At 36.7% G+C, this 20,660-nt stretch overlaps 2 protein-coding genes across 2 annotated transcripts; one reads left to right on the forward strand and one right to left on the reverse strand.

Annotated features, from left to right (window-relative positions):
• Window positions 1-9,025: 9,025 nt before the first annotated feature.
• Window positions 9,026-9,836, forward strand: LOC148550609 (uncharacterized). Its single transcript, XM_088494279.1, has 2 exons — window positions 9,026-9,217; window positions 9,297-9,836. Exons 1-2 carry the CDS (start codon window positions 9,131-9,133, stop codon window positions 9,834-9,836), a joined length of 627 nt encoding a protein of 208 aa, XP_088350405.1. The 5' UTR covers window positions 9,026-9,130.
• Window positions 9,837-10,683: 847 nt separating this feature from the next.
• On the reverse strand, window positions 10,684-12,390 carry LOC107609918 (putative glycosyltransferase At5g20260). Its single transcript, XM_016311975.3, has 4 exons — window positions 12,060-12,390; window positions 11,700-11,935; window positions 11,373-11,463; window positions 10,684-11,269 (listed from the first exon to the last, which is right to left on the reverse strand). The coding sequence occupies exons 1-4, from the start codon at window positions 12,301-12,303 to the stop codon at window positions 11,208-11,210; spliced, it is 633 nt and encodes a 210-aa protein (XP_016167461.1). The 5' UTR covers window positions 12,304-12,390; the 3' UTR covers window positions 10,684-11,207.
• Window positions 12,391-20,660: the final 8,270 nt, after the last annotated feature.

Here is a 20,660-nt window from a genome sequence, read left to right on the forward strand (position 1 = left end):
GTTTGTATTGTTTGAATTTGAATGTTTTTTTGTCAGGTTTTGTATGTTTATGTAGCGAGTAAGTTGGATTTTTTTCATTATATTTTGGATGTTTCAATATGAATGTGGATATATAGTTATTGGTTGTTAGTTTTCAACATAAATGTAGATAGTTATTAATTGTGGATTTTGTTTTCCAGATCTCATGTTTATTTTGCACGCATTTTGGATGTTTCTTTCTGTAGTATAATGTATGTTTTTATCCTAAATTTGGATATTTATTGGATGTTAGATAGCAGATGCTTCTTTCAAGTCATGTTCATATTTTTTTAAAACATTTTGGTTGTTCTTTTCTTTATTTTTTTTGAGTAAACTACTATTTCTACCAATAAAAGTTCAGAACGCTGACAAATTTATTCATGAATTGATTTTATATCCATGAAAGATGGACTTTTGCAGATAAAATTATCCGAACCCTAAAAAATTAAATATAATTCCCAAATTACCTTCTAATATAACTTAACTCTAACTTCTAATTTAACTTCACGCGCCACTACCCCAATCTCAAACCCTACCACCACTCTCCTCCCCAACTACTGCCATCACCATCACCACCCTTTCTCCTCCCTCCACCTCTTCGACTCTGACCTCAACTGCAAGCTCCGCTTCCCCCTCGCCTTCCTCTCCTTCCAAAACTCCAACTCCGTCGCATCCTCCCCTTCTGTTTCATCCTTCAAAGCACAAATATCCATTCCAAAAATTTCAAATGGAAAAGTAAATAACTAACCCAAAACACACTAGAGTTCCTATCCTCCTCCGAAGCTTCAAAAGCTCAGAACTTGTTTATGGTTTTAGCGTTAAATCAGAAATGGGTAACGAAAAATGAGAGAAGAGTGAAGGGTTTAAAAGGCATCATTGTAAAACCAAGCATTGAAGCCATTGGTGATGGTCCTCATTGAACTCGTCGCCCTCTATTTCTCCGGCAACAACAACCACCAATGGATGAAATTCTCCTCCAATCTTCCCGTGAAACTGTGGAGTTCAGTCCTAATTAGAGACCGTGTCCTCATGCTTTACAAGTTTGACTTGTAGTGGCTAATGGAGGTCGCACGACGGTGCTGATGGTTGGTGGATTGAAGTCGACATTTTTGCTGAACGCGCTGTTCTCAACGATCTTGATTTCATGGTTTGATTTGACGACGATGGAGTGGGAGGAGACAGGGAGGATTCCACCGGAGATATTCCGATGCTTTAGGGAGTCTATCAAGTTCAAGATTTTTGGAGGCGGAGACAGGGTTTCCTTCTTGGCGAACCGGATCGGGAAGAAATTGGTGCTTTGGGACCGGTCCAGGAGCAGTGGAGATGTTGTTGGTGATGGTGATGGCGAAAGTGATGGTGGTAGTTGGAGATGAAAATTGTGGAAGGGTTTGAGAGGGAGTGGTGGTGTAGAATAAAATTAGAAGACAGAGTTAAGTTATATTAGAGAGTAGTTTAAAAATTTTATTTAAATTTTAGGACGGATAATTTTGTCTGCAAAAGTCTATCTTTTGTGGGTATAAAGTCAATTTTATTTTTTTATGGGTAGATTTGTCAGCATTCTGAACTTTCATAGATAGAAATAGTAGTTTACTCAGTTTTTTTTTTCTAGTAGTCTCATGTACTTCGTTTTGTATGATTTGTTAATAAGGTTTTGTATGTTTATATAGTAGGCATGCATTTTGGATTTTTTTTTGTTATATAATGGATATTTTTAGTATGATTTTTACATGTTTATTGGTTAGTTGATTTTGGATTTTTTTGGTTCTTTTTTTGGATGTTCTTTTTCTGTCTTATCTAATGGTTCACATTTCGGTTGGGTTTGGACATTTTTTGTTCCAGTTTTTGTATCTTCATTTTTCAAGCATTTTGGATGTTTCTTTTTGTTATATATTGAATGTTTTAAATATGATATTATATGTTTATTGATGGTTAGATTTCGGATGTTTCTCTTATGTCATGTTCGAAGTTTCTTTTTCAATGTTTTGGTTGTAGTTTTGTTCTTTTTTTTTTCTAGTAGTATATTTCGTATATTTATTTAGCATTCATTTTGGATGTTTATTTTTGTTATATAGTGGATGTTTTTAGTATGATTTTGAATGTTTATTAGTTATTAGATTTCAGATGTTTCTTTTTACTCATCTTTCAAAAGTTGGTTTTTAATGTTTGGGTTATTTTTTCTTTATGTTATCCGAATATATGTTTAGGTTGTGATTACACAAAAAAAAACACTTAAAAATCAGCCTAAAGTCTCATAAGCACTCTTTTTGTGTTTAAATTATTTTACAGGTGCCTGATCACACTGACATTCGTTAAAAGGAAATCCCAACTATAGGAATGTGTTTTGATTTGCTAGAGTGGGAACATGAATTTTATGCGAATTGTGAAAAGAAAGTAGGGTTTGTTATTAAAGTCAAAAACACAAATTTTGACAAGATGAATAAGAAACAAAAGGTACCAATTAACCAATCCATTAGTTGTAGTCGAGAAGGTTATCGCACGTCTCGTGTGAGGGCAGCAGCTCAAGCAAATATAATAACTACTACGAAATACAAAGCAAGGATGTGTGTCATGTTCGATAGGGAAAAATGGAATTAGATGGTGTCGAGGTTAGGCATTCGCATCATTGTTCTTCTAAAAAATCAATTAAATACCATGAATACAGATAGCTTACCATCCATGCAAAGTGTGTCATTGATGATAATGATGAGACTGACATACAACCCAACAAAACCTACCTTGCACTCGCTAATGAAGTGGATGGTTCTTCAAACTTGTGTTTCTCAAAAAAGGATATGAGAAATTACATTATAAGAAAACTCCATTCTACTGATGATAATGTTGACTTGAAAGAAATGTTAAAGTATTTCTTGTGGATGAAAGATATCAATCCAAACTTCTTTATGCAATAGACATTGATGAGAGTTACAAGTTGAAAAGTGCACTCTGGGTAGATGAAAAGTGCAAAGCATCGTATGAATACTTTGGTGATATGGTATCTTTTCATACCATATACAAGAAAAATAAGTATCTGTACTTTTGTTTATATTTTAATTTTATTCATTAACACACTTTGGTTTCTTAAATGTGTTATTTCATTATTGGTGGTTGGCTTTGTTGTAGGCATGCACTACCATTTACATCTTTTGTCGGTGTTAACCACCATGGAAAGTCTACTCTTTTTGGTTGTGCTCTTTTAGGAAATGAGGATATCCCAAGCTTTGAATGGATACCTACGCATTGGGTGAAATGTATGGGAATTGTGCCACAGGGCATCATCACGAACCAATGCAAGGCCATGTTTGGTGCAATTAAAAAAGGTCTTACCATATACTCATCACAGACGGTGCATATGGCACATCATGAAGAAGATACCCCAGAAGCACCTAGGTTACTCTTGCTACAAAGATTTGCATGCTGACATGAGTGATATCATATGGAACTCTGGTTCTGTGGCCTCATTCGAGAGTGAGTGACCCAAATTCATAGAAACCTATGACTTAGGTCACAACAAATGGATTTCAGGTTCATTGCTAGTCACCTTGATTAAACTTATTTGCTAATTACTTCTGGATGTTTCTTTTTGCATATTTTAGATGTTCTTTTTCCTGTATTTTTTGGATGTTTCTGTTTGCACAGTTGACAATGTTTCTTTCAATTATATTTTTGGTGTCTCTTTTATCATTATAGGTGTAGACCTTTATGATAATCGAGGGGTGTGGATTCCAATCTTCTTCCAAGGCGATTTCTAGGCTGGTATAAGGAGTACTCAAAGGAGTGAAAGTATGCACGCATTTTATGGTGGGTTTTTACATGGCAAGAGTAGCTTGATTCAGTTTGTCCATAAGTATGATAATGTTCTTGGAAACAAAGAGCAAAAAAAATTGGAAGACGACGTTGCAGACTCTAAAAGGGTTATTCTTTGTGTATCTAACTCTACCATTGAGCAATAATTTCAACAAGAGTACACCTGCAAAATGATTAGACTCACCAAGTGGAATTTATAAAGAAGGGTGATTGCAGGTTCCGTGTTGTGTTACAAGAGGGTGATGCATTTTGTTTGAAAATGGATGAGCAGAAACTAATTTCTAATGAGGTTGTGTGCAGTACTTACGGAGTTGTGTTTGATTCTCTGACTCATAATATTCGGTATGAATGCAGCAAAAAAGAAGAAAAATGCATCCTTGCCAGGTAGATGACTTACAACGACCTTCAGGTTTGGACTAATCAATCAAGAAAGCCATGGAAAAAAAAGAAGAAAAATGGATCTGTGGTTTGTGTCTACCTTAGTTATTTCAAATGATTCTGTTTTCTACAGTTTTTGAATCTTACTTGATGTAACTTGTGGATGTTCTTTCAATTTTCCATATTTTTTTTCAGGACGCAGTTGACATGGAAGAAAATAACATTCCACAAGCTATTGTAAATGAATGCTTAAGTGGACCTATTGCACTAAATGACCCTAACAATATGGTGGATTCATGTCTTTATTAAAACTCTTTTGGAAATTCTTAGTATATTGTAAGTAGGGGTTGTGCATGTTGTTCTTTGATTTTTTTTTTTCATGTTTAGTTGCATATGATGTATTTAAAATAACAAGTACAGAACATTCGTAATATATGTAGCACTTTTTTGTCATTTCTTTTTGTTTTTTTAATTCCCAACAACAAACATTCAACTTAATGGAAGAAACATTTAAAACCATGAGATGGGCTGAGTTATCGGAGTTGTATGTTATAGTTTGTCTTCAAAATAACACTTGAAATACTTAACATAAGAAATCTAGGTAACCATCACTTTCTTTAGGTAGCATTTGTTTTGAAGTACTGGGACGGTGACTGAGAGACTAGGACTCAGTATCCTGTTTGTTAGCCCAGAGACTGATACTAAAAGTTCAGTCTCTGTCTCTAAAATTTCAGTATTTCAGTACCTCCAAAAAGTAAGGACACTTGAGACTGAGACAAAGACTGAAATTTAACTAATAATTTTTTTTCCAAAAACACCCTCAATCCAATTTTATAATTCCAAATTCACCATCTTCACAAATCTAATTAGGTATCCTTCTCATGTGTTCGTATTATTAAATGCTGGACCACCATCGAAGAGACATTTGTAAAGCCTCTGCCATATCGTTGCCTTCAGGACTACCATTTCCTACTCCTCATCGTAGCCACTGTGATCATGGTTAGTCGCCATCGCATCTTCATCTTCGTAGTCACTGTGTTTGCGTTTGTTCATATTCTCATCTTCTATCCTCTCTTTGCTTGTCTTCTCTTCTTTGTTCGTATTTTTGTCGTGAATGGCTTCTTTTCTCTTGGGTTTTATGGGAGCACTTTCTTCTTATACTCTCTATGTATGAAGCTTGTCTTTTCTGGGTTTTTCTTTTTGTTGCAAAATTCTTTTTACATGAGGTTGCAGACCGTACATAATTTGTTGCAGAATTTATTGTTGCTTTTGTTTTTGAAGAATTTGTTTTACATGAAGCTTATCTTTTCTGGGTTCAATTTTTTGTGATTAATTCTATATTTCAGTGTGATTAATTATTTGTATGAAGGTTGTCTTCTCTGTATTCAATTTTTTGGGATTAATTTTATTCATTGTGAATTTGTTATATCTTCAATTTGTTACCGATTTGTTACTAAAGAGTGAGATGCAGTGATGAATTTATTAGTAAAATCAGAGTACTCATGAAGAAGAAGTTACCTTGATGAATTTCTATCTATTATAATTATGCCTGAATCTTCCTTTAATTTTACATGAATCTTTCTTCAGCTTGTTTTTGTTTTGAATAATTTGTTTTACATGAAGCTTGTCTTCTCTGGGTTCAATTTTTCTGTGATTAATTATATATATGAATGTGATTAATTATTTATATGAAGTTTGTTTTCTCTGTATTAAATTTGTTGAGATTAATTCTAGTGTTTCCAAATTTATTATATCTTTAATTTGTTAGTGATTTGTTAGTTGTTGCTAAAGAGTGAGATGCATTGATGAATTTGTTATTAAAATGAGAGTACTCATGAAGAATAAATTATCTTGATGAATTTCTGCCCTATTAAAACTTGGTCAGTTTGGTGCATCTAGCTTGTTTGCAATAGTTTTAATTGAACTTTTTATTATATATGCATGAATCTTCCTTTAATTTTACATGAATCTTCCTTTAGCTTGTTGTTTTTGTTTTGAAGAATTTGTTTTACATGAAGCTTGTCTTCTCTGAATTCAATTTTTTTGTGATTAATTATTTGTATGAAACTTGTCTTCTCTGTATTCAATTTTTTGAGATTAATTCTAGACTTTCTAAATTTATTATATCTTCAATTTGTTACTGATTTGTTAGTTGTTACTAAAGAGGGAGATGCATTGATAAATTTGTTATTAAAATGAGAGTACTCATGTAGAAGAAGTTATCTTGATGAATTTCTGTCCTATTAAAACTTGGCCAGTTTGGTGCATCTAGCTTATTGGCAATAGTTTTAATTGAACCTTTTATTATATATGCCTGAATCTTCTTCTAATTTTACATGAATCTTTCTTTAGCTTCTTGATTTTTTTTTGAAGAATTTGTTTTACATGAAGCTTGTCTTCTCTGAGTTCAATTTTTTTGTGATTAATTTTATATATGAACGTGATTAATTATTTGTATGAAACTTGTCTTCTCTATATTCAATTTTTTTGAGATTAATTATAGTCTTTCTAAATTTATTATATCTTTAATTTGTTACTAATTTGTTAGTTGTTACTAAAGAGGGAGATGCATTGATCAATTTGTTATTAAAATGAGAGTACTCATGAAGAAGAAGTTATCTTGATGAATTTCTGTCCTATTAAAACTTGGTCAGTTTAGTGCATTTATCTTATTGGCAATAGTTTTACTTGAACCTTTTATTATATATGCTTGAATCTTCTTCTAATTTTACATGAATCTTTCTTTAGCTTCTTATTTTTTTTGAATAATTTGTTTTGCATGAAGCTTGTCATCTTTGGGTTCAATTTTCTTGATTAATTTTATATATGAACATGATTAATTATTTGTATGAAGTTTGTCTTCTCTGTATTTAATTTTTGGAGAGTAATTATATTCTTTCTAAATTTGTTATATCTTTAATTTGTTACTGATTTGTTAGTTGTTACTAAAGAGTGAGACGTATTGATGAATTTGTTATTTGAATGAGTATCTCTAATTTCATTTTTTATTAGATAAAGTTGAATATTTATGCCTTTTTTGAATGAAATGACTTTGCTAGGAGGGAATGGAGTGATCGAAAATTTTTAAGCGATGCGTATCTTTTTATGAAGACATGAGAGGGGAGCATGATAATTTGATGATGTTCTTTGTTCTTACATTGTTTGTGTACTTTAAGGATAGTAGTAGTGGGCAAGTGTCGTTAGGCGGAAGAATGAATAATAAAATTAGACGTGATGCTTTAGAGCGTATTATTGGCAAGGGTGATAGAAATTATATTTGGGAGTTGAGAATGAACACAAATGCCTTTGCTAATTTGTGTGAGTTGCTCCAAGTTCAAGGATGACTTCGAGAGGATGGTCAAGTAAGCTTGTCGAAGCAAGTTGCAACTTTTTTAATTATCTTAGCGCATCACAAAAAAAAATCGTAGTCTACAAGTTAGATTTTGTAGGTTCGGAGAAACAGTTAGTAAGTATTTCAATAATTTTTTAAAGGCTGTTATACGTATCCAAAGCATTTTGTTCGCCAAGGCTTCTCCGGTTGAAGAGGATTGTGTAGACCCCACCCGGAGGAGGTTTAAGGTATAACTACTAGATTATGTATATAATTTCTTGTTCGGCTGGAAGGATTGTGTATCTAAGTATCATAATTTTCTATGGATTATAGGGTTGCTTGGGAGCATTAGATGACACTTATATAGAGACGACAGTCCCTGAGTCTGAAAAGTCAAGATATCGAACAAGAAAGGGTAAAATCTGTACCAACGTCTTAGGAGTGTGTAACCGGGAAATGAGCTTTGTTTATGTACTTAGTGGATGAGAGGGATCGGAATATGATTCAAGAATACTTCGAGATGCAGTTACTCGTCGTAACAGTCTCAGGATACCACACAGTAATTAAGCCACTATTAGATTTAGACATATAGCTTTTGTTTACGGTAGTTAAGCTTACGATGTTTGTATTAATTGTTTATAGGTAATTACTATTTAGTTGATGCTGGTTACACTAATGGTCCTGGGTTTCTAGCACCGTATAGAGGCACTCGCTATCATGTTAGAGAGTGGGCCCAAGGAGCACGTGCACCTCGCAATTATAGGAGTATTTTAATAGGAAACATTCTTCTGCTAGGAATATTATTGAGCGATGCTTTGGGTTGCTCAAGAAGAGATGGTCAATCTTAAGAAATCCTAGCTTTTACCCTCTAAAGACATAAAGTCAGATTATAATTGCTTGTTGTTTGTTGCAAAATTTTATTCGGAAGAATATGGATACGGATTCGGAAGAACAAACTAGACTATTAGATGAATTTTTACCTGATGGAGAGGATACGCCGAATGGTATGATTAATGTTGTTGAAAATACGAATGAATGGACACAATGGCGTGACAACATGGCAATTGAGATGTATGAAGAGTGGCAAGCGAGTTGCATGGAATAGGAGTAGCTTCTAGGCCTAGTTTGCATTCCCGTTGTTTATGTTTGCATCGAATTTATGTTTTAATAGCTTAATTTGTGTTTGAAAGACTTGTTGTGATAGTAGTGTAAGACTTATTAATGGAATTTTAAGAGTTGTTGTGAATCGATACATGGATACTGTAATTGACATTTATTCTGTATTTATAAGAATTTTTGTTGATGGTTATTGTTGACTGTTGTGATAGTATTGGATTGTACAATATCTTCATGTTTACTTTTTCTTAGGTGATGATGGACAAACGCATATGGCGTGATGAAGAAACTGAAGCATTTGTTGGCTTCATGGAGGAGTTTGTTGTTGATGGTCAGAAGGCTGATTATCGTCAACTCAAACCCGAAACTTTTGAAAAACTAGCTTTGAAGATGCTGGAGGCCTTCCCAAATTATACCCTAACCACCAAACATTGCAAGAATAAGCATAAGCGGCTAAAGGAGAAGTATTAGTATGCTTCCGAGATGCTTGCATGCAGTGGATTTGGCTGGAATTCCAAAAAACAATGTGTCGTGGTTGACAGCAAAGATGTCCTTGATGCATGGATGAAGGTCCTGTTTCAATTTAACTCAAGTTGAATGATTTGTCACTGTAGACTGTATATTCAGGACAACCTTTTTTTTGTTGCAGGCACACCCGACCAAATTCTATACTCCTGGGAAGCCATTCCCTTTGTTTCATCAGTTGGAAGGTATATTCGGAAAGGACAGAGCCACGGGGGCAGGTGCAGTCAGTGGTTTTGACGCAGAGGAACAAGTCGATGAAGAAATTGAAGACCAGACTCAAGGATTTTACGACTCTGACATGTCTGCAAATCCAACAATTGACAGAGGGCAAGGACAAGCGTCACACTCTAATGTTGGTGCAGGTCCAGGTAACACAAGGCATTCTAGTAGGAAGAGGAGGCAAACTGATCTCCTAGAGAGGATGGCTGAGCATATCCAGCAATCCAGTGTTACCCAATCACAGAATGCCCAATTAATTGCTGATGCTCTCGTCGGTGTGAATGGGAAGTTTAAGATCGGTGAGAAGCTTGAACAGCTTGGGTTCAGAGAGGATGAGGTGGTGCAGGTCGTATTGAAGTTTTCTGAAAATCCGCATCTATGTGCTCACTTCTGGGGTTTGATAGATTCTCAGAAGAGTGCTCTTGTGCGATCCATTATCTTTTAGGATGAGTACTTATTGTCTGAAGTTGTGATTTCTATAGGAAACTTGTTACGTGGTTTAGTATAATATTTTAGAACTTAGTTAGCATGATTTAGGATTAACAATGTTTTGGTATTAATTAGATAGTCAAAACGGTATTACTTGTCTTTTGAATTGGCAATAAGAATCTATGATGATGACGTACTTTATTTCTCAAAGTCATGCTCCCTGATTCTGTTTCTTAGCAACAAGAATTTACAATTATATCTCAAGTGTTACTCCATCGATTTTATTTGTTAGAAATACAATTTAATGTATCTTGGATGATAAATATATACCAGCAGCATTGTCCTGGATGATAAATATATATTAACTATACAATTTATCCATTCTTAATGAACATATATATTCAGCAACATTGTCATTCACATGATGATGTGTGGATTTTAGATTTACTTTAATTATACAGTTTCAAATTGATAATTTTTTTCAATTTGGGAACTCGATCAATCCACAATATAATTGCCTCTGGGAAATGGAATGACAATAGACTTCTGCTTATTAAAAGGATTAGTATTTTTTGCCTCTTCATTTGACTCAATTCATTGTACAAAATGATTTTTCTTTTTTAAATATATTGAAAGCATGTTTGGTGTTAAATATTCTTTTAGTAATTTCTTGTGCAACCTTTTCTAAAAGTAACTTATAAATGGGAACCGAAGGAAGAATGCTTGATGGTTTTCCAAGATATTTATTCATGTTAAAGAGATTTTTAAAGCATGTGGGTATGTATTTCTAAAGTCTGAAGGCATCTCATATGGTAAAATTGATGAAAGACAATGTCACAGTTCTTTCATTTAGCATAAGCAAATAAGCAAACGGTACGTTATTTTCATTGCCAATAAGTTCCAAAATGCCAGAGATTTCAGATGTAATTGAATGAACACCTAGCACTTTGTAGTACTTGTAAATAAGGTTTTCGACATGTCCACAATAATGTCACATCCAGCCAAACTTGTAAAATAAAACTATACTATCTTACAACTTGCATTGCTAGAGTAGCATAGCAGAAACTCTAACAAATAATTATAATTACTTTAAAAACATGATGCTAACAATAATGTAATTTTACATTTTTACTATTGAGCGTCGATGAGATCAAGGCTTTGTAGCTTTATATGCAACTCTCCACTTTCAAGTGCCCATAGTTTACTAAATAGTAAATACTATCATCTTTCAGCATCTCCCTTCATTCCATTATATTATTCTTTTGTTCACAAGTTCATCAATGCCTCCTTCAAGATCAGATCAACCTTCAGTTTGAGAAATATGTATGCTGGAAGTTTTGCAGCTTCGGTTTCTGGGGCTGGCTATATTGGTTTAAAGGCCAACTCTTCAAATCTTTATACTACTACGTGCAAGAAAAAGAACATAGTCTCCAATGGTTCCAAAACTCACTGCATGAAGGTGAGAAGAATTCATATATATATAATTCGCTCCTTCTTGTTTTTAAATTAAGAACAAACATGGAATCCAATCAACAATAAACATATACATTACCTTTGGGAAGTTTTTGAAATAATGATACAAATATAACACTTGCAAGTAATAACTGTAGCACATCAAAGAGGGAGGCTTCTTCTTCATTCACCTGACAAAATCTCATATAGAGCCACGGAATTTATAAAATTGAACGGTAATGAAAGGAAAAGGTTGGACAATCCTAACTAATTATCTCGGTCAAAATTTTGAATTGACAAATGCTTGTTGCTTAAAACATTTTCTAAAAGGAGGTCAGTTAAAAGAATGAGCTTATCGACATTAACTTGTTGAAAAACATTACATAAATACTAATCAAAGAAATGACAGTCTGAAAGAGAAGCTCACCCAGTCATGACAAGCAACAAGAAAATGGTCTGCTCCCCTAGTTCTATTCCAGAATCGATATCTTCTTGCGATTAAATGCACATACCTCTCTAGGTATTGCTCCATCTGCTTACCATTAAGCTTTTGTTCAGCAAGAGTAATTCTTAGCTTTTGTGAACTGAATGGCAGGTAAAACAAATGAGCTCTGCGAGGATCCTTCACTATGAACCGTTTATTTCCCTCCAGGGCATATATCCCTTTCCAAACACCAACGTAAGCTTTAAAATCAGTTTCAAACCTAGATAATCTTAAGAAAAATTATCAACTTTGATCTTCAGAAAAATTAACTAGCAAACAAGGAAAAATAATAAGATTTTGTACCTACATGAGTATAACGGCGACAATCGAGAGAGAAGGAGAGGAGAGAAGAGACACAGCTCCGAGGAAAGCGTAGAGCAGAACGGCGGCAACGCTGGCGAGGCAGACGTAGAGGTAGAGGCGGGGAACGACACAACAACCTGAGCCTCACCAGTAACTGACGGCGCAATTGACAAGCATCAGAGAAGCTGTGGCGTACCTTACCCGACGGGATCGTTGGCGCTGCTTCCGGCGGCGAGATTGACATGTGATTCCTTCACTTCTCGGTTGGAGCTCAGGAGAAAGGGGATGGAAATTGAAACGGGATTTAGGTTAGGGTTTCATTTTACAATTAGGGGTGTTTTTGTAATTTGGAACACTTTAGTCTCAATTTCTATATCAAACCAAACAGAATACTGAGACATAACTCAGTCCTGTATATTTTTTTACCAAACATAATACTGAGACTTATTTAAATTATTTTAGCCTCTGTCTCTGAGTCTCTGTCTCTCAGTCTCAATCTTTCTATCTCTGTCTCTCAACCAAACGCTACCTTAGTTAACATTTTAAGAAACTAACTAACTTTATAACAAAATGTTGAATGAGAAAAAATATCCAAAATCATTTAAAAAATATCAAAAACTTAACAGAGGTATTGTTTCCTTTCATTTATTTTTTATTGTATATTCCCAAAAAAAATATGAAACCTTTAAATGTCAACATTCAAAATCTAGGTATAAAAAAACATCCGAAGTGATGTGTTCTTTTTTAACCATAATTAAGGGGAATTTTTTCTATTATAAAATCAAAATATTTTTTATTTCCAAATAAAAATTAAACATGTTGAGTTAGAAAAATAATTAACACTTTGATGATGACAAACATGATTAAGTTGGGTTATTAACCCAAATGGTTTTTGATGAATTGGTTCAAGTGTGCAGGCCCATTTGGTTTTTGTTGCAGTCCAAACCAATAAAGCAAAGTGATCCAAGTGAAATCAAAACTAAGTCCAATATCAATCAAGCAAAAGAAAAGCTACCCGAAGCTAAACTTCACAAGTTTAGTTTAGGCAAACACCATAGAGAGAGATAGCTTCACCTTTGAACTTAAACACTAAAAAAGAAGGAAAGAGAAAGTAAAACAAGAAAGCAATGTCCAATCAAGCAAATCAAAAGCATGTTAAACTAATTCAGAGGTTAAAGGTAATTTGTTTCCGTTTGCATACAAGTTAATTTCTTCACTTCTTCTCCAACTTTCTGCACCACCATTTTGGGTAACAACAAAAAATAAGTGGTGGCTGAGTTTTCTCTACTATAAATCAATGGTTTACATTGTTACTTGGAGCCAAGCACAATTTCAAAGGTTTGTGTTTGGGTTTATCACTTAGAAACAAATTTATGCTACTCTGTCCTCCTCGGTCAAGTAAATAACTAGAGTCAAAATCCCTAATTTTTGGGGTTGATTGAAGAAAGAGAAGGAAAAGATGACATGTGATTCAAAAACCAAGAAGTTGACCTTTGAAGGAACCTTAGCCTTAGTTCATAATAAGGTACAAAAGGGAAAAATGATTCTAATTAGAGAATTAAGGAGAGAGAACCAGAATATGAGTTTGTTTTGAAAGCTTCACTGAGAGAGTTCAACATTTTGGATAGTATTTCTACATCAAAGAAACATTCTGCCAAGATGAAGAGCTTCTTTAGAAAGAGTTGAATCTAGTTTAACTTATAGCACAAAAGCTGTGAATCATCATCTCCTTCATTGTTTACTGTTTGTATTTCTGTTTCAATGTATATCTTTCTTTGTATTCTGTTTGAGATAAAAGGAAAGAAAGAGAGGCATTGAGAAAAAACCATATAGTAAAAAAGGCTGAGAGAAACACTTGAGAGAAAAGGCAAGAGTGATTTCAGATTTCTTTTGGTTGTTTTTCTGTTTTGTATCAAGTTCCTGTGAGGTACCCCTTGCTAAGTTGGGTAATCACTTAGTGTGTCCAGTTTAGATAGTTGCATTACCAAATCAAGTTTACGTTGAAGCTTGATGAGTCTCAGATAAGATTATGTTGAGTCCTAGAGAATTGGTTTATATAATACTTAAATGATAGTGAAAATTCCACCAACGTTGTGGTGGAGACTGGATGTAGGTTGCATTGCATAAGAAAACTGAACTAGGATATATGACTGTGTCACATTCTTCTTCCCTGCTCTATTTTGTTTTTCTGGTTTTATGAGACAAAACAAAATTGTCTCCTGCATTATCCGCTGCGCAGACTGTAACACCCTACCATACAGAGACTTATGCTTAAGTCATAATTCAGAGATGGCAAGGTATTACGACCTCTAAAACAAAAATTTAGTACGTATAGTAGTATGAATGATTGATTATAACTAGGAGCCTTGTAGAAAAAAGGGATAAACAAAAACCGCAACTCGAAAGCGCAACACTCCGATCACTAACACAACGAGCAAAGGATAAGCTAACGCAAGATCATATATATAAAGAGTATCAAAAACAGGAATATCAAGACTCAAAATCCGGCTGCGAAGGTAACCGGTTCGAGCATAGCAATATATACATATAATAAAATAAGGAAAACCCCAAGGAAAACCCAAAGGGACATAAATACCGAAAACCTAATCTCCAAAATCCCCTCTAGAAGGAGTCATCACAGTTTGTATTATTTAATGGAGATAAAAGTATCTAAACAAGATATATAAATCAAGATAGAGTCCCGAGAACAAGAATCTTCGCTAATCCCGAAGTCCCCAGCATGCCTCAACGAGAAGCCTCGCGTCCTGCATCTGAAAACCACAAAATCCGCATGGGTGAGAACCAGAGGTCCCCAGTACGGTAACAGCTTCCACATATATAATACATAATAATAGAGGAAAGCCGAAGGCAATCCTAGAACTTCCTCCAGGAAATATCAAAGCTTATAAACAAGCTAAACCGTAAGCGGCAACTAACTAAAGATCCTTCAGTCTAACTAATACTTCCCTTTCTACTTCCTTCAGACCTCCCAACAACCAGCAGGAGTATAATATAGCAAACACAGTTATATCAGACAAGAGATTTACAAATAGGAACAAATAAGGCATTTAGGCAATTAGCAAGTAATATGCAGTCAAATAGGCAATCTCAAACAATTCATGTAGTATGCTTATGATGCATGCCTGTCCCTAGTGGCTGATGATATCATCTGTCGGTTATAGAGCCAACCCGACAAGTCCTGGTAGCTAGCCATTGGACTGTCCCTCTGTCGTGCATCCCCAACTCGAGTTATACTCATCATAAACTTGATCATAATCATGATCCATATCCATCACCCTCACTGGTGAATATTTATCCATCACCATCACTGGTGAATATTTATGGGGGCGAGCTCATCCGGGCCTTTCACAGTGCCCGGCCACACTTACGACATAGGGTCAAAAGAGCTTCGAGTCTCAACCTGGAGCACATGGTGGCTAGCCATTGCTACTACCCAGGGAAACCCTCATCTCCAATGGTGGAAGTGCAAACCTTCACAATTCAATCAACATCATATATGCATTTATACTTGGCCATAAACATGGCTCCGCCGTAACACGGCAATAATCTAGCCATCCGGCTCACGGTTAAATCCATAACCAGCCAATTCATTAACAATTACGGCCCTTCGGCCCATGGCACAACAAGCACTTCCACCGCCATTATCCGCATCTCACATAATCATCTTTGATCCTCAATGATCATTCATTTTTCCCTTGCTTCACTCGCAAGTTACCACATTCACTAGCCCTTTTTCTCATGCTAGGCATATCATAATGATTTAAGACATAAGTGGTGAGATCGGAGGCTTAGAAGTATGAAATTTGGCTTTTAAAACTCAAAAATCAACTTTGGGATGAAAACAGGTCCACGCGTACGCGCACTCCACGCGCACGCGTGGATGGCGCTTTCTCGAAGAACGGCGCGTACGCACCAAGTGCGCCTACGCGCGAGGGGTCATTCTGCTAAAAATTTTCTAAGTTAAAAGCTGCAGAATTTACAGATTCAAACCCCAATCTTCCGACGGACATAACTTCCTCATTTTAAATCGTTTTTCACTCGTTCTTCGAACGGCATGGACATCCCGGATCCAATTTCATTTCTAAACAGATTTGGCACAAATCAAAGATCCGTAGTCCAAGTTATGTCCCGTCAAAGTATGCCCAAAAACCATGTTTTTATACAAAACCACAAGGTGCCATTTTCAAAACAAGCCACTTTCAACTCTTTTCAAAATCAATCAAACATGCCAATTTCAATCCTTCTCTTTGAAATCATTCAAAATGTACCAAAATCAACAACAAGCCATCCTCAACTCACACATTGACACTTTACCAAGGTTTCCAAAACCACATCCAACCATTTTAACACTTCTCAATCAAATGGCTAAAGGACAAACACAATATCATGTCATACATCCTTCCTCATCCCAATTTCCAATAATACCATTTCCAATTAACCATCATTATACATAATCAACATCATACTCACCATCAACATGGTACCACCCATCAATTCAACCTCAATCATCCATCAAGCATATATCACAACATGCATTTCTCATATTTCACACAATCAAGGCATCAATATTCATAATCACATATATGAACACATCATATATTTCAACCATTCAACAACACCAACAATTCAATGCCTATCTTAGGGCCTCTAGCCTAAGTATTTCCTACCACATTACATATTAGATACGGGAAACTAAAACCATACCTTAGCCGATTCCCCAAGCTCAACCGGAGCACTTCCAAACCACTTGTCCACAAGCTCTCAAGGTATCAACACCTCCAAGAACAGATTTTATCACACAAAACCCTCTTCCAAGCTTTCCAAAATCACCGATCAAGCTCCAATATTCACATATACACAACCTAAGCCGCAATCATCATACCCATACACCATCTCAATACCCAAACATCATAGAACAACAAATTATACTAGGGTTGAGAATCTTACCACACCCAAGGTCCAAGGAGACAAGATTAACCTTCTCCTTCAAGAGAGTTGGGTCCTATAACATCAAAGAACCCAAAATCTCAACATTTTTGCTCATGAAACTCGAAATCAAGGGCTGGAATTTCGAACAGTAAAACGTGGCTTACCTCAAGATTGATTGTATGGGTTTTGTAGAGCTCTCCGCGGTGAACGCGTGGCCGTAAACGGAGCGGCAATCGGAGCTCTAGATCAAAAGTTATGGTGGTTTGAAGATCAAGTGAGAGAAGGAAGTTGAGAGAGTGTTCTTCCCCCTTCCATCTCAATTTTCAGCGTGTTTTGGTGTTGTGTGAGGAGAGAGAGTGCTGAAAACTAGGGTTTTGGTTTAGTTATGTTGGGCCAAGGGCCCACTTTGGGTCCGGTTGGTCCGGTTTGGCCCGTTCGGTCCAATCTTGGTCCGATTTCTATAAAATTGGTACCGAAATTCTCGTCTCAATTTCCTCTATCACATTTAGCCATAAAAATAATATTTTTGGCTTTCTAGAATAAATTCTCATTTATGGGTTAATTAGCCATTAATTAACCGGGTCTTACATTCTACCCACCTAATTGGAAATTTTGCCCACAAAATTCAAATTCAATTACCTGAGAATAAGTGCGGGTAATCCGTTCGTATCTCCGACTCAAGTTCCCAAGTGTGTTCTTCAACACCGCCTCGACTCCAAGCCACTTTGACTAATGAAACCTCTTTTCCACGCAATCGTTTGATACTAGTATCGTCAATTCTAACTGGAGCCACTGGAAGCGTCAAATCTTCTCTTAACTGAACTGATTCAGTTTCTAACACATGGCTAGCATCAGGAGTGTACTTCCGAAGCTGTGACACGTGAAACACATCGTGCAGGTTCGAAAGATGAGGTGGTAGAGCCACCCGATACGCCACCGGCCCAATCCTCTCCAGGATCTGAAATGGACCAATGTATCGAGGATTCAACTTCTTTGCTTTAATCGCTCTACCTACTCCTGTGGTCGGAGTAACCTTCAGGAAAACATGATCTCCTTCCTCAAATTCCAAGGGCTTCCGCCTCTGATCGGCGTAACTCTTTTGGCGACTCTGCGCCGTAAGCATCCTGTCTCGGATTTTCTTGACTTGTTCAGTGGTTTCAGCTATCATTTCTGGCCCCAACAAGCCTTTCTCTCCAGCTTCATACCAACATAGTGGAGATTGACATTTCCTCCCATACAATGCCTCATACGGAGCCATTCCGATGCTCGCATGGTAACTATTATTGTATGCAAACTCCACTAACGGCATATACCGATCCCAACTCGTCGGTTGGTCCAAAACACAAGCTCTCAACATATCCTCTAGTGTTTGGATCGTCCTCTCAGATTGACCATCTGTTTGAGGATGGTAAGCTGTACTCAAGCTTAATCGGGTTCCAAAAGCTTTCTGAAATGCACCCCAGAACCTCGAAGTGAAACGAGGATCTTTATCAGAGATTATAGTAGCAGGTACACCATGGAGTCTCACAATCTCCTTTATGTATAACCGAGCTAGCTCCTCAAGGGTGTAAGCCATCCGAATGGGCAAAAAGTGAGCTGACTTCGTCAGTCGGTCCACAATCACCCAGATAGCATCAAAACCAGTCCTAGTCCTTGGCAATCCCGACACAAAGTCCATTGCAATACTTTCCCACTTCCATTGCGGAACCTCTAAAGGTTGCAACATCCCGGAAGGTCTTTGATGTTCAATCTTTACCTTTTGACAAGTTAAGCACTTTGAAACATATTCCGCCACATCATTCTTCATACCCGGCCACCAAAACATCACCTTTAAATCATGGTACATCTTAGTACTTCCCGGGTGAATGGAGAATCCACTTTTGTGTGCCTCCCTTAAGATATCTTGTCTCAAAGTACCAACATCCGGCACAATGATCCTACCCTTGAATCTCCATAACCCATCTTTTTCTTCCGACACTCTCCACTGTTTTCCTTGCTCGATAGCCGGTAACACCTTCCATAATGCTTCATCATTTTCATGAGCCTTTAGGAGTTCGGACTTAAAGTCACTTGAGATTTCTAATCGGCTCAAACACAAGTTTCCAGATACTTCTCGAGCACCAATTTTTAGACTCTCGAATCCCTTGAGCAACTTCTCCTCTTGAAGCATCATCCAAGACGCATATAACGACTTCCGACTTAACGCATCCGCCACTATATTCGCTTTTCCCGGATGGTAATTCAACTCAAAGTCGTAGTCCTTCAATAATTCCATCCACCTCCTTTGCCTCATATTAAGCTCTTTCTGATCAAAGAGGTATTTCAAACTCTTGTGATCGGAAAAGACTTGGAACTTAACCCCATAGAGATAATGCCTCCACACCTTCAAGGCAAATACGACCGCAGCGAGTTCCAGATCGTGCGTAGGGTAACTAACTTCATGAGGTCTCAACTGTCGTGAGGCATACGCCACCACATTATGATGCTGCATCAGCACGCACCCTAGACCCTTCAACGATGCATCACAGTACACCTCAAAAGACTCGTTCGGCTCAGGTAACACTAACACAGGTGCAGTGGTCAACTTTTTCTTCAATGCCTGAAAGCTCTCCTCACACTCAGGAGTCCAAACAAACAGAGTGTCTTTGCGAGTTAACTTTGTCAACGGCAAAGCTAATTGCGAAAAGCCTTTGATGAACCTTCGGTAATAGCCAGCTAAACCCAGAAAACTCCTTATCTCAGTTACTGTGGTTGGTTGCTTCCATTCCATCACAGCCTCCACCTTAGTTGGATCTACGGCTATTCCCCTCTTACTCACCACGTGACCCAAAAACTTTACCTCATCCTTCCAAAACTCACACTTAGACAATTTCGCATAGAGTTTCTTCTCCTTTAAAATTTGCAACACGGTCCGCAAGTGTTCCGCATGCTCTTCTTCGGTCTTGGAGTAAATTAGTATGTCGTCAATGAAGACAACAACGAATTTATCCAGAAACGGACGGAACACTCTATTCATGTAATCCATAAACACTGCAGGAGCGTTCGTCAACCCAAAAGACATTACAGTATACTCGAAATGACCATAACGAGTCCTGAAAGCAGTCTTAGGGATATCCTCACCCCTCACCCTTATCTGGTGATAACCGGATCGCAAATCGATCTTGGAGAAAACCCCAGCTCCTTGTAATTGATCCATGAGATCATCAATCCTCGGCAATGGGTATTTATTCTTTATGGTGACCTTGTTCAGCTGCCTGTAATCCACACAGAGCCGCATACTTCCATCTTTCTTCTTTACCAGTAATACTGGAGCACCCCACGGGGAAACACTTGGTCGGATAAAGTTCTTACCCAACAATTCCTCTAACTGAGACTTTAGCTCGGCCATCTCTAACGGTGACATCCTATAAGGAGCACTTGAGATTGGTCCCGCCCCAGGCACCAACTCAATAGCAAACTCGACCTCTCGGTTAGGTGGAAATTCCTCAATATCATCGGGAAACACTTCCGGAAACTCACACACTACCGGAATCTGATCCAACTTTTGATCATCACCCGAAACACCAGCGGTTAACAACAGGATACCCTGACATTCGATTCCAGAACAGTTCACCATCATCGAATTCAAGTAATAATTATTCACCACGACCG

Source organism: Arachis ipaensis, chromosome B7 (genome assembly GCF_059453495.1).
Source record: "Arachis ipaensis isolate K30076 ecotype BB chromosome B7, ASM5945349v1, whole genome shotgun sequence".
Classification (NCBI taxonomy): Eukaryota; Viridiplantae; Streptophyta; class Magnoliopsida; order Fabales; family Fabaceae; genus Arachis; species Arachis ipaensis.